The 27,028-nt window shown below is 40.7% G+C and overlaps 1 protein-coding gene across 30 annotated transcripts in view; it reads left to right on the forward strand.

The window, feature by feature from the left end:
- The window catches only part of Sorbs2 (sorbin and SH3 domain containing 2), a 191,946-nt gene that overhangs the window by 116,085 nt on the left and 48,833 nt on the right, over window positions 1-27,028 (forward strand). For 19 of the 30 annotated variants that reach the window (XM_076914067.1, XM_076914068.1, XM_076914069.1 and 16 more), the window contains 6 exons: window positions 7,550-7,688; window positions 11,349-11,521; window positions 17,435-17,501; window positions 18,198-18,242; window positions 20,165-20,339; window positions 23,663-23,777. In XM_076914067.1, coding sequence (XP_076770182.1) covers window positions 7,550-7,688; window positions 11,349-11,521; window positions 17,435-17,501; window positions 18,198-18,242; window positions 20,165-20,339; window positions 23,663-23,777 — 714 coding nt within the window. Of the gene's footprint in view, window positions 1-7,549; window positions 7,689-11,348; window positions 11,522-12,208; window positions 12,366-17,434; window positions 17,502-18,197; window positions 18,243-20,164; window positions 20,340-23,662; window positions 23,778-27,028 lie in introns of those variants that run through there. The other 11 variants (XM_076914072.1, XM_034520139.2, XM_076914074.1 and 8 more) reach the window with 4 other exon arrangements.

The raw sequence follows: 27,028 nt of genomic DNA on the forward strand, positions 1-27,028 counted from the left end.
AAGAAAATCCAGAGAAGCATGCCATACTAAAAGCCAAGGGAGGAAATTATGGGAGGAGAGAGAAAACAACTTCAAATATTGTTGGTAGGGAAGTAAGACAGAGGCAGAAAGCACACTGCACAGTAGCAGTGGGGGAGTGTTAGAGAGAGGGGGCTTAGAATAGACAAGGCGGAGACCAATCAGACCGCGGCTCTTTCAAGGTATTATTATATGCCTCACTGAACTGTAGTTTCTCCATCTCTAATGTGGGGTTAATAACAAGATTCATCTTAGAGAGTTTCTCGGCAGGTATGATAATATACACGGGGAGTTTGGCATACGACCTTCTACATAGTCATTCCCTGACGTGCAGAAGCTGTTAATTATTTCAAAATAATATTTCCCAAACCATGCAGCAGTTGGGGAAAGTACATTGAGATTATCAACAATATTTTTTTTTCACAGATGAATGAAAGTTCATTTCATCAGATTAATAGTGGGTTCTACTATTTTGCGCTGTCAATATTATTGTCAATAATATTGTCAAAAGGTGGCATAAATTCTTGCGGTTTTTATTTTGATTTTGCCAAGAATGTATGACATCTACCTTCTTTACCATATCTTTGCAATTCATGCATTTTGCAAGCTTGAATGTGTGTATGTGTGTTGGTATGTGTTGGGCGTCTTTCTGGGTTATTCTCCTCTTTGTTTATTGAGACACAGTTTCTTACTGAGCTGAGAGCTATACAACTGTGGTCAGTCTAGCTCCCAGCTTCCCACAGGGATGCCTATCTTTATCTCCTCAATGTTGGGCTTTTATGTGGGCTCAGAAAATCCCAGCTATGGTCTTTGTATTTGTACAGTGAGCACTTTATCGATTGCACAATCTCCCCCAGGCCTTTCTTCATAAATTTTAAGTTTTTCATATAGAACTATTAACTCTAGGCATAATGTCATGTAGAAAATTCCTAGAATCTGTTTGTCTTGCCTAAATGAAACTCTACACCCTGGATAGCAGCTCAGCCCCTTCTCGCCCAGCTCCCTATTGGCCAGCCCCCAGCCCTAACTCCTGTATGCTTCTGTTTCAACTATTTCAGATGCCTCCTGTAAGTGGAATCACAAAGTATTTGGTCTATGACAGGCTGATTTCACTTACATAATATCCTCTGGGTTATCCATTTCAAAATACATGGATATAAAGCTGGCTTCTTAAAAAAAAAAACAAAGACTAACAGAGAGTTCATTACGATATAAATCATATTTTCTTTATCTATTCCTCTGCTAATGGACATTTATTTTTATGTCTTCCCTAAGATCGTATACTTTATTTTTAAGTTTCATTTTCTGTTTAATGGTCTTGCACAATGGTTTTTACATTCGAAATTCTGCCAGGAAGACATAGGAAATGTCAAGGGCTGTAAGCTACACTTTATGAATTGTGTGTGTGTGTGTGTGTGTGTGTGTGTGTGTGCACACTCACATGCGTGCTAATTCAAGTGTATATTCAAATAATTGAACAGTGCAGCATGGTAGGAGAGAGCAGTATTAACTTAATAGTACCATAAGATCCTCTCTATTCCATCTTCTACCAGATGGGCAGTGAGGCCTTTCCCAAATATACATAATGGAGAGCTCCATTAGTTTATAAGGCAGCAATTTAGTGCTTGAAGAATTCTGAGATCTAATTACTAGAAGCACTTCCATAATCTGCCTTCTTTCAGTTCTACATGTTTATCCCAGGGGACAAAAGAGGTGACCTTTTCTTCTCCCTCTCTATGACAACTTTCACATAACCCATAACCGTTTCCTTCCCCTCCCCAGTCTTGGTTTTGTGCAAAGCTTTACTGAGCCTTCCGAACACTATCCTTTTCAAATCGTGATGCTTTTGAACAGCTGTGACTGCACACCAGATGCCCTGACCTATATTTCCTTCTTAATAGCTCACTCTTCCCAAACTGTGGAAAATGAGTCATGTTAATGCTTATAACTGACATATGGAGAAACTGAGGCCAAGGGAACTTAGCTTGCCCAAGTCACTGCAGAGCAACAGTTGGTAGGTTCTCCCACCTCTGCTTTCCTTTCAGGATCAATCTTACGCTCCATCTTTGTCGGTGTTCTTAGAATACAACAGCTTCTTAGATGGAAAATCACACCACAGTTCCTACTATTCAATATCCACAAGATTTGAACTTCCTGGATACCTTTCTGCTGTATCGCTGTTATTTACGGGCTTATCTCTAGTGTTCTGGATTGGATTCATTTGAACCAGGGGACTCAATTTTACTTTTGAATAACTTAAGGTATTAGATATGTCACAGTTTAAGAACCCCCTTCCTTAGTTAACAGCAGACAGCTGCAAGCTGGTGTCCCTAGTTCCTCCCTCCATAGGTAAGGAAGGTGAATGGCAACTTAGACTCATAAAATGTGAGTGACTATTGAGCAATATTTGAACTCATTCACTTTACATAGTCTGAAATCAAGGAAACACAAACCAATTTGACTGATCTTTCTGAAGTCATCTACCTGTTACTAACTATGGTGGGTGGTAAGAAAACCATTTTTGTTTGAAGCAAATTTCTCCTACTACAAGCTAATCCAGACAATATTTATGTCCATCTTTTACATGTTTTTGGTTCTCTCCTCCTGCTTTCTGCTGGGGATACCTGTAAGAGATGATATGATACAGCCATTTACTCCAAGATGAAAACCTTCTATCGTGGAGGGAAACCCCTCAAGGTGGAAGGGATGTAAAACAACTGGATATTTTAAGATAGTATTTACAGGCAAGTGAGACAATAGGGTGTCCCAAGGGGAGGTAAAACTTTTTATCCTGCAGGGCAAAGTCCTTAAGACAGGCCATAAAGCATTCAAGATAGCGTCATGATGTACCTAAAACTAACCTGTTTCACTAGACTCTCCCTGCTCTCAACCAAGCTTATAAGCAGTAAAGACTACAGAGTCACTCTTAAACAAGCCTAGAAGAGTCTCAGGCAAGCTAGGCCACCTGGAAGTTACAAAAGCTAACCAAGCTACCTAGAAGAGGCTCTGCTCAACTGACATTGACCAACCTGTTGTGAGCTGCCTGCAGGCCATGCAGTATGGAAAATGCTTCCACTTCACATGCCCACTCATTAAGTTAGATGTTCATCATCATTTCTGACATCAGAGGCGTAACAGATGCCAACAAAATGTTTTGACAGGCATCGTCTGTCTCCTTACTTGGTTGGTCCGTTCCTGGTGTTCAAACTCTTGGATTACCCACAGCTTTGGAGTTCTTAAACTCTTGGTTTCTCCTTCAGTTTCTTTCTCCTTTCTTAAGACTCGATGCCAACAGTAGCTTTAACTAACCGAGTCTAACCATGGTCACCAGGATTTTGGTTTCCATTTATTTATGCACATCAGTACTGTGGTTAACACTGCTAGCGTATTTAAAACTTCAATGGTTTTTGTACGTCATCGTAAAAGCAACGAACAGACTTGGTGAGTAGAAAGTGAACAGAAGTCTTTTTATCCACGTAATTGTTTATAGCTTGATCAATTTAAACAGTAAGTGGGGGGGGGGAAGGTTTATATTGGGGGACCATCTTGATAGTTGGGAAACAATAGGAAGAACTAGGCTCCATAAGTTTTTCTTGAGAGACAAACTAATTCTGCCCAAGCAACAGACAACTTGACATCATTGCGCTATCATTAGGACAAAACCTGAACACTTCTGAGGAGGACGTTTCTACTGCAATATTATTGGAGCAAGGGCCTTTGTTCAAAATTCACTGGACTCATGTTCTTCACGTTTTCATGCTTTTCCCACACAGTGTGTTTGGCACCTAATCCATTTGAATGTATTTCCTTAGAGGGTTTGCACATAAAGCCAGTGCTTCATCTTCTCTGCCATATCGTCAGACAGATATTTTCATATACTTGAATGATTTATCTCTCTTCTCATTATTCTCTTCCCTCAACCTCAACTTGAACACCAGCACTTACCTGCCAATATATTGGAGGTAAATGACACACACACACACACACAGGCAAGGCACAACCAATGTCTCTTCTTCATGCCTGTCTGTGAGTGCTTTTTGCCTGCCCACTTTTTTACTGGGCGGTGGCTCCTGCCCATCGCCACCACCTAATGATCTGGGGCCTTCCCGCCTGCCTTCCACCAAAGGCCTTTCAGCTTGTTTATACAAGCATCCTTTCCTAACTAGCTCCTAGCAGCCATGCCACAGACTCTCTCTGGTCAGACTCTTCTCTGAGCAAGCACTCCTCCCAATCTGAGAGTGAGTCCTCCACAACCATTCTGGTTAAACTACAATGAGGACACTCTGACATGACTGACTGCTCTGAGACACCCTCCCCCACCTGGGGTCAGAGATCTTCTGTGACAGATGGCATTACCTTAGCAACCCCCACTGCCACTCCTGTAATTTACTCTTCCTTCTCTTGCCTCCACTACGTTGTAAGGACTGCACTCCTTTGCTCTCTGGTTTTCGTAGCTTAAATAAATAAAAATTTATTTGCATAGGTGTTGATGAGCAAACCAACTGTATACCATCTGTTAGGGAAAGCTTCATCCTCATTAAACACACTCGATGCTAAGATTTTTTTACTGATAGCCCCTTCTTGCACTTAGGTGCTATTTATGGTAACTCTAGAAAGCTCGGCTTCTAACTTACTGTTTTTCTGTGGCTCGTATGCTATAAACTGGTTTATTTATAAGGCACTTTGTCAGGAATGTAAATAAGAAGACTACCATCATTTGCTATGCTTAAATTATAGAGAAAGTCCAAAATGTTTCAGATATTGCAGCTGACCATGAACACCTGGAACATGATGCTGTCCTGTAGGATTCACTTCACTGTGTCCTGGTTTAATACTTGATGTACTGTCTTTCTCCTATGAGTGATTCTGACTCCAGAGCACTGAGTGTTCTTACTGTTCTTTGGATGCCAGCCACCTGTGATGGACACTACTGTCATGTAGGAGTAAGCAACGTAAATAATCTAAGCCCGTCTTTCAGAAATGTAGCCTGTGGTTGTTTTGCAATATTTCTCCTGAGCCCTCCCAGTTTCAAAATTTATGAAAACATTTTTACGTCAACAATTTTCCTTTCATTTCTACAACATATGAATAGTTCTTGTAGGCATGATATCGTTGAAATGTGTCTGTAATTTCCCTCAGTGATCACTAATTAGTGGTTAATAAACAGCTAATATGCTGCCAATTTTTATCATGCAGATTCTCGGTCACTGCTAATAAAGAGATTGTGACTTTCACTGAAGGATGTACAGCTTTGAGCAAACAGAGATTTCCTCTGAAATTGTTACCATCCTGATAGGTTTTATCACAGGGAAAACATCTCTGCCACACGTTGCTGTATACAGTCAAGACATAAAACTTTAACTTGCGTGCACAGACACGTGCCACATGCCATATTTTTTTAACTTCTACAACTACAGAAAAGGAAAAAATATCATGTTGTTTCAGTGGTTTGGGGTGACTTAGTATTCATCAAGTGGCCGGATACTTTTTTTTCTGGAAATAACCAGACTAAACCAACCCCTAACCACAGATAAGCAGCCACTAGCCTCCGGTACTCAGTGAATATGGGTCCTTCCATGCCCTATCATATTAGAAAAAAAAAAAGTTGCATATTCCTAATGAAAATACCCAAATTCTAAACATTTGAGACACTTTAAGCTTTGACATGAATTTGTAAGTTTAAGATTCTACACCTGATTTCATGTGACAAATTGCAATAATGATAAAAAAAAAAATTCCAGGGCTGGAGAAATGGCTCAGGGGTTAAGAGCCCGGCTGCTCTTGCGGAGGACCTACATTCAGCTCCCAGCACCCACTTGGCAGTTCTACAATAGAATCTGATGCCTTCTTCTAGCATGCAGACACCCATGCTGACAAAGTACCCATGCACATAAAATACGTGGGTTAAACAAACAAACAAACAAAACAAAACAACAGCAACAAAACCTCAGGTGCCCTGAAACCATTTTTTTTTATAAAATAATATTTTAAAGTTTTATATAATTATCTTCAGATTATTCACATAAATTGTCTATAAGAATAAATTAATTTTATATTTAGATTTGGGGTCCATCCCCAAGATATGTAATATGTATTTATAAATATCCCACATCCAAATCCATATGGAATCCGAAATAATTCTACCCCTAAGCCTTTGGATAAGGGATACTCATCTGTACTAGAAAACTTAGTTTTTAATGGAAATCATTCTGTCTTTTGCATTCATTATTATAGCAAAACAAAGTTGGTTTAAACAAGGAGGCAAAAATATCTGTTGATTGTTCAGCAGAGTCACGAAAAGGCTCTGAAGTACTGTACACTATATTTGCTTAAATGTGCAGTTCAAAGGGTCCCTAACATATGGCTGGTTGTTAAAAAAAATAGAGCGAGAGAATTTTCTGATACCTTAAAGACATATTTTATGAGAAATCCTTATAATTGAATAATTATTAATTTTAGGACGCATGTGATATGACTTTTAAATAAATTAGCTTTCTTTTGGATCATTTGAAAGCATAATAATCTTAAAGTTAGATCAGATAAATATGCATTCATCTGCTGTAGTTCATACTTGTGTAACTGAAGTTTATTTTGCTATTTAAAAAAGTAGAAAAGTTTGTGAGTTGGGAGTCTCTCTGTCTGTGCAGATGTGTGTTTGTATGTCCATATCTGTAATGCTGTATTAACTAAATGTTCTTACTAATGTTTTATCTCAGTTGCATGTGTTATTCAGTTTGCATAATGCTCAGTGGTATGCTGTGCAAAGACAGTCCTGAGTTCAACTCCTATGAACTAAGCTGATTCAACTCAGTCACAACCTGTACCCTCTGATTGTCTACTAGGACATCAATACCAAGTTGCATGTTTTAACAACGAAGCACACGTATGCCTGTCTCAACAAGAAGCCTCGGATAGCAATAGAAATAGAAAATAGTCAGATGTACAAGTAGAAAGAAACCAGTGTTTTAACATCTTTACAATAGTTTACCAGGTCTGAGGCTGCCCGAGTAGGTCATTCCCTGACTCATTAAGCCAAACACTTGTCTTCTGTGTCAGTTACCTTGTTTTGGAAACATTGATTCATTGGCGCACTGAGTCTGCGAGCCAGACTCTCTCCTCCTGTCAGAGAACATCCATTTCAAATCCACAATGCAGAAGGATAAGAGAGATGAGACTACTTAAGACCAGGCTATGAGTCTTAATATGAGTCTTAATGACCATGGCACCTATCAGTGCCCTGCCCATTCATTTGCCAGTGACCCACGTAGGTGGCACTGTGGTGTGCCCACTAGGCTAGCTGCTCTCATTTCCCTAACCACTTCTTATGCCCTCTGATAATACAAAGGGTGAGAAATAAAGGAAAGAATGGAGAAAACTGGGTGGCAGAGGTCTTTGTTCCCTCTGACACCCATTTTCAAAATAAATAAAAGCCCCGTAGTTGATTGCCATCCTGTAGTTAGAAGCTCTTGTCGTCATATAGGATGTTCACAGGGAAGCATGTGCTAGAACAGGTCCTCTCTGCTTTTCTCAGAGCCAGATCACTATCAACGGCAACTCTGGAGGCGCCGTGAGTCCAGTGAGTTACTATCAGAGGCCATTCTCCCCTTCTGCATACTCCCTCCCAGCCTCCCTGAACTCCAGCGTGATCATGCAGCATGGCAGGTCACTTGGTAAGTACTGTGATCATGACTTCCATGACAGTTTTAATGTGGCAGCTGTATATCACAAGAGAAAAAAAATACAAGGTGACATAGTGACATGGGACTGACTGACAATCCTCTGGTGACCCTAACTTGGGGAGAATTAGAACAGATGAGTTTACACTGTAGAAAAGAGGGGCCACCCTTGCTATTTATAGGTTCCTTCCATAGCTGAGCCTGGAGAAGGCTAGTTGATATTTGAAAGATGGAGTAGGAAGAGTGTGAGGATACCTAGTGAACTAAGGGGAGCTCATGGAACCCAGAAAACATTGATGTAGCATTTTTCCATTGAGGTGACTTCTTCCTGTGTGGAAGAGCTTTCATTCTAGACTACTCTTTAGTTCTACCTATGGAAAAATTGTTTAGCGATTAAAATAGTGTGACAAGGGGACAAGGCTAGAGTAGTAACACAGTAAAATCCTAAAGCCCTAGATCACAGTCATAAACTATTCAAACTGATATTCAAAGGCCATCTGTCATCATGGGGTACTGGGAAGCAAATGAGGAGAACTTAAGTACTACCTTAAATAACAATTTCACAATTTATATAGGTTCTTAATCCTTAGAATATTAAAAAGTAGGCAAAGCCATAGCCCTTGATGCTGGGAAGATGGCTCAGTGGGTAAGATCACTGTTGCTCATCCAGAGACCCAGTCTCAACTCCCAACACCCAAATGATGGTCCACACCCATCTGTGAATTCAGTTCCAAGGGATCTGATGCCCTCTTCTGACCTATAAATGCACCCAGCATATGGTATATATACATACACACAAGCAAAGTACATAAATCTAATTTAAAATGTTTAAGTTATAGTCTTCCTCCAATAATAATTATTTCCTAAATAATCATTAAGTGTGACTCTTTAGGCCGTTGCCTGTCTTAGTGAACACAGTTCATCACATTCCACCAATTAAAAAAATATAAATTCTCAAGTATTAATAGCCCTCAACTTTAGGCCTAACCAGTAAGTAGATTTTGCACATCTTTTTAAGTTACATCAACAATGGAAATATGAAAATTTGTTCAAAACTTTAAGCATATGATACTGTCTATCTTGTGAACTCTTCAGAGCCTCCTGGGAAAGTCCTGTGCTTGATAAAGATAGAGAAACATGCTTATTTAGCCAAATATATTCACATAGCTTAAAGGTAATGTAACAACTGTTTGGTAGTTGCTAAAAAATTCAATGTAAAAATTCCAAAACGAACCATTACATGTTAGGTCGAAAAGGTTTCCATGATGTTGAGATCCCAGAGAGTTTTCAGGACCACAAAGCAGAGGATGCTAAGGAAAGCAGACGTACTTGAACCTCTCAAAAAGAGAGGCCCCATTTTATAGCCACTGCAGGTCAGCAACAGAGAGAAAAATCTAGAACACAGAGATGTACACCATTCTATAGTTGATAGCAGACCCCCTTCCCTCTTCCCACGCTGACTCTAACAGAGTGTGATACTACAAGTTTACTGAAGAATACTTCATGTCAATTTCAAGCCCACTCATGGTAGAACTCAGCTTCCATGGTCAACAAAACCTCTGTACAGTTTTAAACAGAGTCATGGGACTCATTAAAGAGGAGTCTAAATATACTCGTGCCTTTTCTAACGCTACTCGTGGGAGCCATTTGTGAAGCTTGTAATGATCTCCTTTTAGAGTGTAAGAAAGAAGAACTTGTTTGTGCCAGATTTCTCTCTTTGACAGCCAGTCCACAGTTCAGTTTTATAACACACTCCACTATTTCAACATTTTGTAATGGAATTGTGCGTTATTATACACGAAAATGAAACTTTCTAAGTTACTTCAGCCATAACATTTTCCTAAATAATCATTAAGTGGGAATCTTTATCCCAGTGCCTGTCTTAGTGAACGGTTTTCCCCAGGCTACCAAATAAAAAATATACTCAAGCATAGACAGCCCTTGACTTTAGACCTAACTAGCGAGTAGATTTTACACATAAACTGTTTAACATGGAAAGAAATTTCCTGTGTAAACATTGAATACGTTCCAATTGGCTAACGTAGTGATGGGAGGGGAGTGGAATTTACAAGTCTGTTCTGCCCTAGGTGAACTTTAAGACAAAAGATTGCAAATATAACCGTTTATAGGCCATATAAGAGAAATATAAAAAGAGCTAGCTTTCATTGAGAAAGCTGTGGGTTTGTACAGTCACATGAACTATACGTGAGGACAGACTTGATACTCTCTTTTATGCTAGGACTGTGGCCCATCCTACATGTTCAGAAAACACTGGTTGCTGACAAAAATCCTAGCACTGTGGCTATCCTGTCAAGGCCGGTAAAGAATAAGGTCAATCAGGACAAAATAACATACTATGACTTCATTCAGAGTGGCTGGCAAGATGGGATTTGTATAAGCAATGACACATTTAACAGTTCCGATCCTAGATTCATCCATTCCATTCAAAAATGCCTTAAGACACTTTTCTGTTGTTATCTAAATTGAAAGTGAACTTAATTACAGCCAATATAGTAATATACTGAATATTAGCCTCTCGAGAACTTAATGCTAAATACCCTTGTGAAAATGAGTCAAATTCTTAAATGCTTATTTATGTTGTTCTATACAACATCATCATAAAAATACATATATAATATAAAAGTTTATTGTACTATCTATACATGATATAACTATTAGTTGTAAATCACATATATGAAAATGAAACACATATATATGAATGTAATCATTAAATGCTATCTTGAAACATAAAAATTTTTTTCACCTTCCACAGAAAGGAACTGAGTAACAGACTTTGCTAAAACAGGTCGTACAGAGTCTTTAAAACAGCAGGAAGTCATATCACTATTGTTTGATAAGGCCTCATCAATAATGTTTCCAAAACAATTATTTTTTAACTCAGAATAAACAGAACAGGTAGTGTACACAAAAATTCTCTGTTACCTCTGAAAGTATTCCAAAGATTCATAACCTTAAAATAAAGATGGAAATTTGATAAGCCTTATGTAACTTTAATTCTCATGACAATTATCAGTCTTGAAGGATAAAAATCGTTTTACCATAAAACCAACAGTATCAAATAAAATTCAGTAAATCGTAATTACTAAAAAGCACATATTTACCTAGAAGCCTTCACTTTCTAGTGTGTGTCTAGTCCTAAACATAATTTTCAATTGACTTTTATTTTCATTTTATGTTTATGGAATTGTATCTTTGGATCAATAATCCAATGGCTTCTCTAAAAACACCTCTTACTACTTTCTCATGATGGCCGCCATCAGCCTCACAAGGATCCTTGAGTTGTGACCTGAGTAAGTTTTACCAGGCTTCTTTCAGCTTCTGCTGTCCCCCTCATCCTGTCCCTCCCAAGATTTCCAGAAGGAAGGTGAGGTGGAACATGCCCAGTGTTTCCTCAACGGTGGCCCCACATGTCATTCATCAAATAGTCTTCCTCTGGTCCTTCTTTATAAGACACCAAGGTCCTTGTCCTATACATATGTGTAACATTCGCTGCTGAATGAGACAGTAAATGTGGGGAAAGGCATGGTGGTAGCAAGAGAATTCTATGCTGGTTGTCAATCAATGGACAAGAGGCACCCTTAATTTACAGTCCGTGCATCCAATGTATTCCGTGTCGCTGTATTTTCCACTCAGATTCTGCGGAAACATATTCCCAGCATGCCCAGTCTCTGGATGGCACCATGGGAAGCTCCATCCCACTCTATAGATCTTCCGAGGAAGAGAAAAGAGTCACAGTCATCAAAGCCCCGCATTACCCAGGGATCGGCCCCGTGGATGAGTCTGGAATCCCCACAGCCATTAGAACGGTAAGCCAAGCATGCCAGCACATGTGTCTTTCTGGTTCTGTACATGGACTCCACAAAGGATGGATTGTGCATAGCTCTGTGCATTCCTAGGGTCTTATAGCATAAAGATTGTCCTCTGAGCCATCCGAGCTCCCATGAATACCGTGCTGTGTGGCAGAGGGAGAAAACTGGGCAGCGAAGATAACCTCACAGTCTGTTTTTTCCATTTGAATTTAAAACCATGAAAATGGTGGGGTTTGTTAAATAATAACACTTTGTTTTTAACTTTCTATCAAAGCAAGGTGAAGCCTAGAGAGAGAACGAAGGGGGTGGGGGGGAGTGAGTTACTCCTTTCACAGCACGCAATTCCCACATGCACTGTAAAAAGACAAGTGATTTGTTTCTTGAAATGGATGTGAGTTAACACCAGGGGATGGGCAACTGTGAATTGGGACTTGAGAGGCGAGATGATTGGAGTGAAGGGGGGTAATATCATGGGAAGGAAAAGCTGTAAAAAAAAAGAAAAAGAGAGAGAGAGAGAGAGAGAGAGAGAGAGAGAGAGAGAGAGAGAGAGAGAATATTTGTGCATCCCTCCCAGCTGAGCCTGCTGAGAGCTCTCTGTATGATAAGTGAAAGTAGAAAGTGTTGAGGGCATTTTTTTTTTAGTCTTCCAACTCTGCCAAAGCGTTACTCAGTGTGCTGCTGGGGCAGCCCTTTCTGGGGCAGCCCTTTCTGGCAAAGCTGCTCACAGCAGCAGAGGCTAGGCAGACAGCTGTGTGCTGACCAAGTCCACTGCAAGAGGAGGTCTGTGGTAGCAGAGAAGGAAGACCCGGAAGCCAGGATGAGAGCCACAGCGTCTTTGCAGGTGAAGGTGGGGGTGGCTATTGAGAGGAGGAAGCTCCTACTGCAAAGAGGTTGCCTCTGCACCCACATAAAGGGCTGAGGTGCTGCCAAGAGCTGGTTTCCCCTGAATGGAAATGCAGGAGACCAGAGACAGTGAGGAACTTAGAAAAAGAATGGGCAGGGTATCAGGCCAGAAGCAGTGGTAACACAGGAAACATTTTGAAAAAGTCGAAGAAGTATGAGAGTTTCTTTCTGTCTTTGAGTTTGCAGTGATCATGTTTTATATACAGACATGAGTTCAGAATTGATTATTCTTGGCATCAATATTGTAGTTGAAGCCAAAGAAAGTATATCCATATAGCATGAGCTTGGGATTTAGACTTCTCAGATTGTTAAGAATGTTGAATGTAACTAATTATAAAGCTCAAAAAATTTGTGTTGGAATCATGGTGGTCATATTTAAGTGACAGAAAAATCCCAGGGCTTGTGACTAATACACTCCGTTTTATGACAGTTGTATGTATCTAATGACAGTGTTTTGACATTTGTTTTCCCTTCAGAATTTCTAACTTGAAATGGCTAAATTTGAATTTCCCATGATAATGAAGGCATAGTGACTCAGACAGGAATAGTGTCATGGATTTTGCCTGCTAGCCCTTGAGACTCAGTAGATACGTTCGTAGCCTAAAAGATCATTGCTTTCTGTGCAGTTACAGTCTGAAACCTAAGAGTGAGTTTTTTTTTTTTAAGTTAGTAAAGGATATATAAAAAATAGGTACGTTAATGTGACCCATTCTTTCTAATGTAAGATTTTTAATCTCTAATGTTTTACTTGAAAATTGTTGCTTTGTTATGTTTTTAAAGGAAAAATCCAAGATGTTGGAGGTGATTGATAAAGTAATTAATAAAAGTAACATTGAATTTATATTATCTGCTTCCAAATGATAAGCAACCACACACATCCACTAAGGGTGTGATGATAATTTTCCTTATAGGAAACTGAAGGTGAATTATTAGCCACTGCAGAAGTTCCTTATAAGGAATCCTCTTTTTTTTTTTTCCTGTATAACTTGCTCGGGCCTTTAAAACTATACAGAGCCAGGAGGGATCCTGGGCATGTTTACTATTTTGTACACGTATGAATTCCACGTCCAAGGATAGATCTGTATTTATAAATGCCTGCCACCCCTGGGCCAAGAATGCCCAAGATTATTTTCTTCCCTCATTCGTGTAGAAAATAAGGATTCTCAGACTCAGGTTGCCCCCACTTCCTGCGCGGTGTATATGTTAAAAGCAGTGCTGTCTCACTGAGCCTTGTCAGGGAATCCTCTCAGATAACTAATGAATACCATGGTAACGGGATATTGTAAAGTGGTCCAGAGACTGCTGAAAACAAGCACCGAACACTCTCTACTTTTGAGTTCTTATGATGGAGGGAGAAAGCTTTTCAGGGTGTCCCTTCCCCTGTTACCTGGGATGTTGTCAGCCTTTTCCTGCCATATCCTTAAAACAGCAACAAAAGTTCTCTAGGGCTGAGAGCTCATGAGACTGTAAAAGAAGCCCTGCCAGCTAAGTGACGTGCAAGATTTCTTTCCTTCTGGTTCAAATATAACACTTGTTTGGCTTATTTTTAGAGCTAGCAGGGGAAAGTAGGATAGGATTCTTACTGTCGTATGTGAAGAAAACATATCTGGGTTTTTTTAAGTGTCTGCATGTTAAATAGGTGTAGCGTACCGATGTTTCATAACTGGAAGATGAAAGTTGGAGCCCCTTCCAATAGGGCCATGAATGACAGACAGCTGCATGGTAGAGTCCCAGAGGTTGAATTGTCCACGCAAAATGCTTTTGGAAGAAACATCTGAAAGTAAATTTCCCAAGTGGGGACTTCTGCATTCATCATCTCAATGTGAGATGATATATCATGCTCCAAAATGGCGTTGCCAAAAGGAACAAAGGTGTTCACAGAACTTCTAGAAAGAGACCCCGGGTCTGCACATCTCGGATTTACCAGCCTCAGAGTGTCTCTGCCAGCTGGCTGGCCACTTCCTGGCTTCTTTGTGCTCACCATATAAAGCTAGCAGGTGGCATAACTGTGAGATCCTGGCTGATATAGGCCCTCTGGCGAGTGTAGACAACAGTGCCGTCTGTCACAATGCATTGCCATACACGGCGATGTATTTCCTTATTCGGCGTTCTTGTCCCCATTGGCTGTGTCCAGGTACAGTGAGAAACTATTTTTGTATGCAGTTGTACGTTGCTTTGCTGTTGTTGCTCTCGTAACATAAGAGTATAAAAGAAGCAAAGCCCACTGAAAGAGAGACCTGCCTCTTAGAAAAACAAATGTCTCCTAAAGATATGTGTTCAAGTAGTGTGTGTGTGTGTGTGTGTGTGTGTGTGTGTGATTTGTGTGTGTGCATGTGTGTGAACACGTGCACATGTGTGGGTGGATGTGCATGGAGAGGTTGGAGGTTGAACATGGGCATCCTCCTCAGTTGCTGTCCGGGCTTTCTCACCAAACCCAGAGCTGCCTCTGCCTCCTCAGTCCTGGGATTGCAGGAACCCACTGCCATGCCTACTTTCTACACAGGTACTAGAAACAGGAATTTGGGTTCTCCTACTTAAATGGCAGGCACCTTACTGATGTAAGTCCTCTCACCAGCCCCTGCCATGCCCCAGTATTGTGCTTGAACTAGCGAACAGCAGATTCCTGCTTCTTTGATGGGTTGCCCTGCCTCCCCTCCCCCCCCACACACACCACTCTCCATAATTTGGCCGTTTATTTGATTACTGATGCTCTCAAGCTCCCACTGTAGAAAAAGCCTACAATGCATATGTGACTCTCCACAGAACTGACGGTCTCTGGTAACTGTCAGAATTGTCTACTTTCAGAAGTCCAAATAAATTTAAATACTGCCTACCAGTTTCTGGGAGGAAAAAAATGCAATGACCACACATACAAAAGAAAAATCAAAATATAAAATATCGAACAGTTTCTGCTCTTACAAGTCCTACGGCATTTCTAGTTGCCCGGACACAGACTAATTAACTTCTGGTTCAAGTAGCTCTGATATAATTGAGATGAGGACCTTGCCGAGGAAATTGCCACACTGCAGTTCTAAAAAGGAATGTATGTTTTCCAGACTATAACAGAGTCACTTCCAATAAGCTGGGTTCACTCAGTATTCCACTCCACAGATCTTGGAATTCCCTTGCTGGTTTTATATTTTGAGATTTGTTATACTGGAAGGACTATCCTAAGCCCCTTAACATACATTATAAGAGAATAAGGCAGAGAGTAAAAGAGGAGGCTATCGGGTATCTACCTCTGGCTCCTACGTGCTCATGTGGTGTGCACACCTGTATACATGAGCCTATGCCTCCACACGCACGCCCAAAAAAATAAAACAGATACACAACATTCTCAGATTCCTATTTCTGGGAAGAATTCAAAGGTAACTAAAGGCTCAAAGATCTGAACGTTGTTTAACGATTGGACATTCTTTTCCTATTTGTGCTATAACCTGCTGCTTCTGTCATACCTGAACCCTGTCATGTGTGAGGAATGGCTACTATCCGGGAATTTATAATTTAACAAGGCAAAAGCTGTATGCATTCCAGTGTCTTATTAAAGAAGTTCTGAAGGCCTAGATGCACTTTGATATTTTCTCTATGACTTCACATTGCCTGATGCAGTCAGTATTTTAGTCACTTAGACCAGTAAATGCTAACTTTGTCTTTATTGAAGCTGATCTGAATATCTATCCCTTGGGTCAAAAACATCCCCGAGTTCAATTTTTCAACATTTTCATAGAACTCTCAATATTTAAGAATAACGATAAGGCTAAGGAAGTGGACTGTTAGTTGCTTGCTGGGCAAACGTGATTGAGGACCTGAGTTCCATGCACAGCACTCTCAGAAAAAGCCAAGCATGGTGGCGCACACCTGTAAACCCAGAACTGGAGGCAGAACTGGAGGCAGAACTGGAGACAGAGGGATCCCTGGGGCTGCCTAGCCTCACTGATAAAGCCTGGGTCCCAGAGAGAGAGCCCATCAAAAACCAGGATCTCTTTAGAGGAACAATACCTGAGATCACCCTATGGTGCGCATGCATGCCCACACGCACACACACACACACACACACACACACACACACACACACACGCGCGCGCACTCACACATGCACACAAATAAGCTGAGCTATGTTGAGTCCCTGTAATTCCAGCACATGAGAGGCTAGGTGCATGGATCATGAGTTAAAGACTAGTTCAAAATACATGGCAAAGCCCTGCTTCAGACACATAGCCTTCATCATCATCACCATCATCATCGTAATAGAGGGAGCTAATTTTAATCAAATACTATCTAGTGCTAGGCACAGCTGATTTGAATAAAACCATAATACAAAATGTTTTAATTCAGTAAATATAGGATAGTCTATTCACAAACTGCACAAGTAACGTGGTAAATTGCTGAAATTGGCATCAAGTCATAGCAGGAAGGCAAACCTGATGATAGAAATATCCAATATTAGCAAAGAAGACTTTGTCCAGGAGTGCTCACTTAAGTTTTATTAGAAGAGTTATATCATCACACTTAGACATCAGCATAGCAGAGGTTATGAACACAGGTCAGACCCACAAGGTTAAAGCCTCTCATAAAGGTTTCACAGAGAAAAGGCCACCCCATGCCACCCAGCTGAGTGAGTACCCTATAGCACGGGCTGGCAGTCGGGTTGTCTCACATTACTCTATAGCTGGAGAAGTGGGAAAGATTCGAACCTTTGGTGATGCATGTCTGTCTTTTAGAATGTGCCACCTAAAGCCCCTGATTACTTAGAATGTTAGGTAAACTACTTTGGGGACACTGAGAATTATAGACTCACAGTCATAGTAAGATGTCTGCCATTTATTTTACAGCATCTGTGAAGGTGGTGGTGGGGAGAGAGAGAGAGAGAGAGAGAGAGAGAGAGAGAGAGAGAGAGAGAGAGAGAGAGAGAGAGAGAGAGACTGCAGCAAGTGAGCACAGCCAGAGTAGTCCTTTGCCTAAACCTAACAGAAAGAGTTTATAATTCTTGGATGCTCTCTTTAACAGACCGTCGACCGGCCAAAGGACTGGTACAAGACAATGTTTAAGCAAATCCACATGGTACACAAGCCGGGTATGTATGTTCTTCTGTTGTTTGTTTTTTATCAAGCCCTTACGGATTCAAGGATATATGTTTAATCTTTGTATAGATAGATCTTCTCCACACAAAACTTCAAGCCCCGGCACACTTGGTGGCCCATTCTCTTCAGCATCTCTCCTGTTCTTACTCTATCCCTCCTACGTTATAAATCTGTGCCTCCGCCTTAACCATGAGCTGTCAAGAAGCCTCCTAAGAGGTGACCTTGGAGCTTGCCAGGTGTCCTAGTGTTACCTCGCTCCTATACTCGAGTATTGTCCATTTCTGCAATCTGCAGCTGCTTCTCTCTGCCCCTGTCTGTTTCTTACCACAGGAGTGTACGTTAGGTGGATCAGGCTTCTCCTGATACCACTCAGTACAGTTGACAAGTTACCTTAAAAGCACTTAATTAAAAAATCACAGTGCAGAGGACACAAGAAGCTGCCTGGGGAAGTAAGGACAGGAGACCCGTTTTGCATGTGTGACCAGGGTAGCAAGGTCCATTACTTTATAGACAAGATCACTCTGCCCAGAGGACACAATATTTGGAACTACAAAGTGCTGTTATGTGCTAGAAAAAAATGCTTTTTTTCTTTTTTTGGCTAGTATGTTTCTGTCATTTCTCTGATCTTCTGCTGTCTTGGCAACAAGGCAGCAGCATCTGGATTACCATGTTTATGCTTCATTTTCTAGATGAGGACACAGACATGTATAATACTCCTTACACATACAACGCAGGTAGGACGGCTTTCCTCGCTTGCTTGTGATGACCAGTCACACTCCACTGTTGGGAAGAGCCTTGGTCCTTTGTCTTGCCAATCAGACCTCATGTTGTCCATTCCTGGGATGAGAGGCGAATTCCCTACTCCTTTCCTCAGAGCATGCCTAACAAAAGATTGATCTTTTCTCCTGGAATTGGGAACTAACACCGTTCTGTGTCATTCATTCCCCCTCTGTTGGTTTTTCTCAACTTCAGGAAGTTTAGACACAGTGTGAAGGGTCAGGGTGAGAGAACAGACTAGGACCTCCGTTACACTACAAAATAAAGATCTTTTTATCAGCAGAAAGAGTGACTGTGATTACATAAGGCCTCTCAGATATTATTCTTCCAAACAAGTAAATCCAAGTGTTTTACGACCATGTCCAGGATCTTGCTCCAAAAGGGAGCCATTCATTGAAAGATGTAAAAGCCTCCCTCTTGGCTGAGCCACTTCTCTGACTCAGAGTTGCCAGTGCTCACAAAGGAAGGACTTTGGCTCTGCCATTCCCATTTGGATTTGAATATGCTGGTTTCTTGTGGAGTGGTCTTCATGCTCGTGTGACATACCCCTAAAAAAATGCTCCTTCCCAATAGTTTTTCAAGAATATCACATCAGGCCATTCTGCCCAGCCTTAGCCTAGGCTCAGGGTTGTATCCCCATGTAGGGTCCTCTTTGCTACCCTAACAGAAATCTCCATGAGACTTCCCCTCTCTAAAACCCAATGACCAGCAACCAGCCCTTTAACTGGGTGATTTTGCTTCTCAACTCCAAAGATAAATGGGGAGGGGAAATAAATAAATAAACATCAAGCTCTTGACCTCTGAGTTAGACCCTATATCCCCATATCATTGCAGGAAGTCCATAAAGTAAATACTCCCTTCCTGGCCCTGGTCCTTTAAACTCACCTCATTGAGTTACCTCGAGAGATGAAGTCTGTGGAACTTAAGAAACACTTAAGAATAAACAGGTGCTGTCCGATGTCCCATCCCACGGAAACACACACACATAGAGAAGCAGTCACACACAGATAGACTTAGCTCAAGATTGAGATGATGAGAAGCTAAGAATTTTTATATACTTTCAAATATTGAAAGCAGTGTGTCTCCCTGGTAATCAATAAGCTGAAGTCCCGTTTTGATACCCTGTAAAGTCTGGGGAGTTTTATCCTTCAGTCCACCAGCAAAACACCTATAACCTCCCTCTCCTGTCTACTAACCCACGGCTTTGTGTCTTGCATAATCTCCCTGCTGTCCTCTTCTACCCATCAAAGCTAATCCTTCAGGTCTGTAATACATTGTCTGTCTCATCCATCATCTTTGAGCATCCTCTAATTCTTACGATGTCTTTCTCCCTTTGACTTTATTAACTGTCACCAACTCTTCCCAATCACCCACTTTTTTTGTAGCAGCTTTTTGAGGAGGGTTCACGCTCCCATGTCCCCTGCGGGAGCAGCACCTCATGTGTACACGCATGTTCAATAATTGTCGGGATGCGATTAACATATCAACTGCCATATGTCAGTATTATAAAATATTAGCTGACATTTTAATCTTCCTCTGTACGTTTACCTAAGGTGTTAGTTTCTGTAAGTGAGAGGAAACCCTGCTGAGTACCTGTAAGTCTATTTTGACTAAACAGCCTGAATTTTCATTGATTCTGCAATGACTGACGATTGACTATAATCAATACTTTTGTGCAAGACAAATTGATGCCTAATTAGTAAGTGATAATTCATAAATAATGTTGATGAATTAATAAACAATGCATTACTTAATGTGTATATTAAAATATGTTTATTGGTAATGTTTGCAACACCACTGAGGATTTTGCAGAGCCCAACCACTAAATGAACTTTTTAAGTTACTTGCCTGTTTTGCTGGTTTTTCTTTTTCATGGTAGGTCTATACAACTCATCCTACAGTGCTCAGTCACACCCTGCTGCGAAGACTCAGACCTACAGACCTCTTTCCAAAAGCCACTCAGACAACGGCACCGATGCTTTTAAGGAGGCACCCTCCCCAGTGCCTCCCCCACATGTTCCACCAAGACCAAGAGATCAGTCTTCGACACTAAAGTAAGGCTCCTTCTCCAAAAATGGCTTCTCTCAGGGTAAAAAGCAAATCACAATGGTACTCGGTGAGGCATCAGTCCATCATTGTGGAGTGAATTTATGCATTGACTTATCAGTCTGTATTAAGCATCGCTACAGAGATGATGGTGCTGAATATTTTCAGGGACGTCTGCGTCTCGCTAGCATAATGTTCTAAATTAAACTTGATGAATCAGGGACTGTGATGGTTTGTATATGCCTGACCCAGGGAGTGGCACTATTAGGAGGTGTGGGGTAGGTGTGTCACTGTTAGCCTGGGCTTTAAGATCCTCACCCTAGCTGCCTGGAAGTCAGTCTTCCACTAGCAGCCTTCAGATGAAGATGTAGAACTCTCAGCTCCTCCTGCATCATGCCTGCCTGGATACTGCCATGCTCCCACCTGGATGATAATGGACTGATTGAACCTCTGAACCTGTAAGCCAGCCCCAATTAAATGTTGTCCATTATGAGGCTTGCCTTGGTCATGGTGTCTCTTCACAGCAGTAAAACCCCTAACAAAGACAGGGACATAACCTTTATTTTTTGTTTAGTAAGCTCATATAAAAAATAAAGAGGCCACAGATGTAGTTCATAAGTAGAATGCTACAAATGACAACAAAATATGTACGCACATGCGCACCCACACACATAAGCATGCACATGCATGTCCACATGTACACAATACATCATATCCACAGGCCTTGGATATGAGGCTCAGTGGTAATGGCTTGCTCCACACACTTTAGACTTCGGGGCGGCAGGGGGGGGGGACAATTCCTGAGCTGAAGGGGGCTAGAGTAAGGCACATCACTGTGTAATCTCAGTCTTCATAAAGCTAGGGGAAGCTTGTTCCAAGCCACTGAGCTACATAGTAACTTCCAAGCCAGAACTGGCTACACAGTAACATTCTGTCTCAAACCAAATACATAGAAAGATAAAGTAATTGGAAACAATTGCACACATTCCCTCTGCTGCCCCACATTAGAAAGAGACTAAGCAGTTAATTTTTTTTTTTGTTTACACAGGTTTGAAAGTTCAGATCTTTTAAGATGCCTTTTAGAAACCAAAAGAAATTGTTCTTAAATTGTAAACAAGGCATTATTTAACAAGTGTCTGTGACTCATTTTCACCTGTTATTTTAGCTGATTCTCATTTTCATTTCTCCACTGAAATATTTTTAAGTACACTATTCACACTCTAGTAAAATTTTTATGACCACATTTCAATTGTGTTATTTTAGCAGGGCTGTGGCTAATATTTCTAGTTATTTGAAATCTTTACTAAAAGCTGATCATGATGCAAGCACGGGGATAAACACTTCCATTGTATTACATTGTTGTATTCTGCTAACAACCCAGTGGGACATGTTCTACATTACAGAAGAAGAAATGGGTTAGAAAATTACTATAAGTTGGTCTATTTGTATGGATACAGTGTCTAAGCCAGGATTCAATCTTGGTTTCTTCTAAGTTCAAAGCCTATGCTATCTTTACTGGTAATTAATAAATAGTAATGGAAAAGATGTTTATTAATGGCTTTAATATTACTGGTTTTTAAGTATATTCTATCATATATGGTCTTAGTTACTATTCTGTTGCCATGAAGAAATACCATAACCAAAGCAACTCTTAAAATGAAGCATTTAATTAGGGATCCATTACAGTTTTAGAGGCAAGCAGATAGGCAAGATCCTGGGGCAGTAGCCGAGAGTTTTTCATCCTGGTCTGAAGGCAGTAGGCAGAGAGACAGACATTGGGCTTGGCATGGAGTTTTCAAACCTCAAAGCAGTAACACACCTCCTCCAAAAAGGCCACACCTCATAATCCTTCCCAAATAGTTCCACTAACTGGGAACCCAGCATTCAAACATATTAGCCTGCAGGAGCCATGGTCACACAAACCAACAAACACACCTCATAAAAAGTATACACAACACCACTAAAATTGTATCATTAGGAATCATCATGTAATACATAACAAAAATAAATACCACGTGTCAAGGACTTTTCTTCTTAATTCCTCTTTCCTCATGACAAATTGTGGAGAAGTACAAATGTCTTTAAGCTGAGAAATAATCATCACTGCACACTTTTTATGAAGTGTCTCCATAATTCAGACAAGACACAGTTTCACACAGGTGAGAAAACTGAAGCAGGAAAGTGTAGAGGCTCTGCTGATGGAGCTTGCTGCTTCTCTACACACCTAGGGCTTGCTTCTCCTTTTCTCTTAGAGCATTTCTGTGCCTCACATTCCATAGAGAAAGAATATCATTCCTCTCCATGGAATCAGAATTTCCAAACTCAGAAGACAGAAGCTCCTTCCTCTCAAATATAAATAAAATAAATAAATACATACTGAATATAATTCTTCCACTTCTCCGAGTTTTCTGATTTGGTTCTGGCTGCCCAGAAGAGTTTGGTGTTCTGAGTCCTCCTGTGAAAATATACTTGCCAAGAGCCCTAGACGGACTCTCAATGGTATCAAGGCAGGGAAAAGGTCAGATTCCCACAGGAGAGTATTTCAAGGCTCACACCAAGAGATGTCCCCCTCCACTTTGCTTATCCCTATGAATGTTAGCCCAAGTGATGCAGTTGTAATCCTCACACATGTACTCCAATGCTGTTCACAAGAAATATGGCCAATCATGCTATGAGCGTTATTTCTTATGACTCTGGACCAAGGAAGTCAGATCACCCAGGTGGTTAAACTGACAAAGCTTCACAGAGCACACTGCCACTTTAAACTCAGACACACATGTCATTAGGGACCCAGGGGTCTAGCAATAAGTCACTATCCATGTGTCCCCAAACCTCGTTTGTGAGTTTTTTCCTGCCATAGTCAACCTTGCAAAAGTAGAGTAAGGTAAACTATAAGAGATAGTTTACTCTAAGTCATTTATATATAAAGTTAAGCATATATCATAATTTCATACATTTTTAGCCAGAGAGATGTTGTGTGAGGGTTTTGTTGTTGCTATTGTTGTTGGTTTGCTCTGTTTTAATCTCTCAGGGCTCAGCAAAAAAACAAAACAAAACAAAAAAACAAAACAAAAAAAAAACAAAAACAAAAACAAAACTGCTTGATTAAGCCTGAAGATCTGAGCTCGATCCCTAGAACCTCTGGTAGAAGGAAAGCATTGATTTCCAAAAGTTTTTCTTCTGCATGCACACATGCATATACACACACACACACACACACACACACACACACACACACACAACCATTAAATTTCTAGTAAAATTAACTTTGGGAACTTGACCATGGTGAGATCTCACAGGGTTTTCAATGTGGGTGGCTGTTCATTTACAGGCATGACTGGGACCCTCCAGACAGAAAGGTGGACACCAGGAAATTTCGATCGGAGCCAAGGAGTATTTTTGAATATGAGCCTGGGAAGTCATCCATTCTGCAGCACGAAAGACCGGTAAGCACTTGTCATTGATCCAAAAGCCAGCTTGCTAGGCCACAGGGGTCCCCAAGCAAACCTGAATCTCATCCCATTTTATTTATTTGACACTGTCGAGAAATTGTGTTTATTTTTAGTCATGATTTGTGTATCTTGTCTCTGAATTGAAAGAGGTACTTTAGTCGCATATATATATATATATATATATATATATATATATATATATATATATATATGCACAAATACAAGTCTCATTGGCTGGGCCTAATCACAGCACTCATACATGAAATGCTTAATTGTTATTCTATCTTGCCAGTGAAAAAATCATGAGTCTGAATCCCTGGAGTCCGTATCCCCAGTGTACAGGCCCAGGCAGATGAATCCCTTGACTTCTATGTTGCTTTCCTACTATTCAGCTCACTGAAGAAGCAATTTTCCCCAACACACTTCCCCTAACAAGTTGTTCAATTGGTTATTATTAAATCCCTCTCAGGTTACCAAGCCTCAAGCTTCCTGATTGATTACCACTTTAATGGATCAAGATTGTATTGTTCCTTATAGCCCTTTTTGCTTATCTTAGTGACTAACTAAACAGGATATGGACTTGGGAAAGGCCACTTGCCTTCGTTACGCTAACAGCAGCTTCTTCCTTGGCCCTTGTTCTTATTTTCCTCCCTTGTTTCTTTCTCAGAGATCAGTATCCTCAAGACCTCTTTGAAACTCTGCAGTTCCTCTGTACAGCCAAACTCAATTTCAGATAAAACCTGTTGGTGTTTTCTCTGTGAGCTCCTCCGGCTCACACACTAGTACAGAGCATCACACTAGTACAGAGACTGCAAGGTCCGCCCTAAGATTTAGTTGGATGTCCTTGACCATGATTTAAAGTTGGAAACCCTGTGTTTTGTGGCTGTGTTCTTGAGTATGTTCAAAGATCTTCCAATCACGTAGTTCAACTGCCTTTCTTCAAAGAATCCAAATTTCTTTGCATGGTAAGGTTGCAACAGAAGAGACTGAAAATGAGGGGAACACTGCTGATTCCAGGCTCTGGGTTCTAACCTATTTCCTAAATTGTCTGTTTGAATATCAAATAAGTGAGATCGAATAAGTGAGATTGCCAAACCAAAATTCAATGGAATACAGTATTACTCCTGGGGGGAGCGGGGGATGTGTTATATTAAATTATAATAGAAATTAATGATTTGTGAGTCTCTGGGGATTATGGTATGACTAAAAGATAAGAAGCCTCTTAATTGACCAAATAGAAGCACATCTAAAGAATTCTCCTTGTTAGAGATCACTTATGGAGTCCCCTCGTTGTGGTTGTGCAAGCTTTGGTGACTCTCTTTTTTAAACTACTCATAACAATAATAGTAATAACAGCAGATATATCTACTACATACTAGGCTCTATAACTAGTAATAATTTAAAGAAATTATGTACAATTATTAATAAATTATAATAAAGAAATTTATAATTTCTTTAAATTATAATAATTTAAATTTAATAATTTAAAGAAAAATAATTTAAAGAAATCTTATGGAGCCTTCCCAGTAAGCCTTTAAAGCAGATGCACAAACTTCCTACTTTACAGATCAAGAGACCGAAGCAGCATCCACCAAATGCCACATGGCCACGTTGCTAGCATCTGCTCCAACCAGCTGAGCCAAGGCAAATGTTTGCTTGCTGTACTTCACAGGAAGCCTTCAGCCACTAGTACTCACCATAATTTATTTAGTTGTTTTCACGTATAGTATAATTAGTGGCTAACCTATCATAAGTTCATGTTACTTTACCAAAAAGCTGGGTTCTGGGTAACTATAATGCAAGACGGGTGTTCTTGACTGGTCTCAGAGGATAGGGAGGTCAGAAGCCATGGGCGTGGGCAGAGATTCTGCTATGGATAAACCTCTTCAGCCACAGGAAAAGATGGATGGGAGGAACTGGTAACAGGAAGGAAATGAGAACACAAGGCGTACATTTTTATCTCTCCTAAGCCATTCTGTTGGGAGCCAGAGTTATGGCAAATGATATGAGAGAGTCAATGATATAATTTTGACCAAGCCTTGTTAAATCACTGTTATTTTAGGGTGAGACTCTTACCTTTTTAAAAATCAATCCTGAATTTATCCCACTCTGAATCGGGACAAAAAACACAAACAAACAAACCAAAGAGCTAGTTGGGCAAGGATATTTGAGGCCAGCTACATGTCTTAAAGGCTCAGACTATAAGAGAGAGGGTGGGTTTGCTAACTGAGAGGATATAGCAGCGCACGAATCTCAAGGCCCTACAACTGCATCTTCTGAGTTTTTACTCTGGTATTTTGAGAGCATCCCTTTGTTATCTTCGGTTCTAATTTTTGAAAATTGTAGACAATCCGTAGGCAGTCCTATACTGTTCTCCTCAATTTCCAGCAACCCTGTCAGCTTCACTATATTCTTGGATTCCCCTTACTCTCTCTGAGCTTAGCATTCCTACCACAAGGAGAAATGTCATGGCCCTTCCGGTCCACAATTGTCCATTGTCTGAGTTGACCTGGCCTGTACTCACTTCCCTGATTAGTGAATCCAGTCACCAGTTGTTTTAAAAGCCTGCCACTCCTACATTTTCTCCTGACTTTTTCTTGTCCCTGGAGCAGAAGCTAAATCCCTGGATATAATTTATAAAAACTAAAAAACAACAACAAATAAAACCTACCCAAATCCTGTGATTTCACCCTCCCCTGCCAGCTGCACAAAGGGCTTCAGACCTTCAGTCTTCTGAGGAAGCACTCCACAAGACCCCTCCTTCCACGTGGAAGGTTTCACCAGCCCCCTCCCAGTTTTATGATTAGCACACTTCACCTAGGGGCTTGCTCACCCTCAACAGTGGGTTTGTAGCTCTTCTTCTGGATACCTCCAGTTCCCACTTTGACACCTGGCCACCTGTCTGGGTTTCACACTACATCTTAGGCTCCCTGAAAACGGGCACCTTGACTGACAGAGAGTCCTCTGTCTTCCATACCAAGTCAATGCCTGGCATGTGGTACCTATGCAGTAAATAACTCCTGTGTGACTAAGTGAATGGAACTGATACCTTTGCAGTTGATGGATAAAAAAAGGCAAGAGAGTGAATCTATCTATGAGGCCCAGTGAGTCTCCATCAAGACGCACAGATGGAATTCACAAATAACTATAACTCAGTTTTTATGAGAAAGCAGTTCTACTTAAACAGAAATCCTCAAGTCCGGGAATGAAGAGATATTGTCTTCATCCTTAGTAATTGAAGCCAC

The sequence above is a fragment of the Arvicanthis niloticus genome, chromosome 16 (genome assembly GCF_011762505.2).
Source record: "Arvicanthis niloticus isolate mArvNil1 chromosome 16, mArvNil1.pat.X, whole genome shotgun sequence".
NCBI lineage: Eukaryota > Metazoa > Chordata > Mammalia > Rodentia > Muridae > Arvicanthis > Arvicanthis niloticus.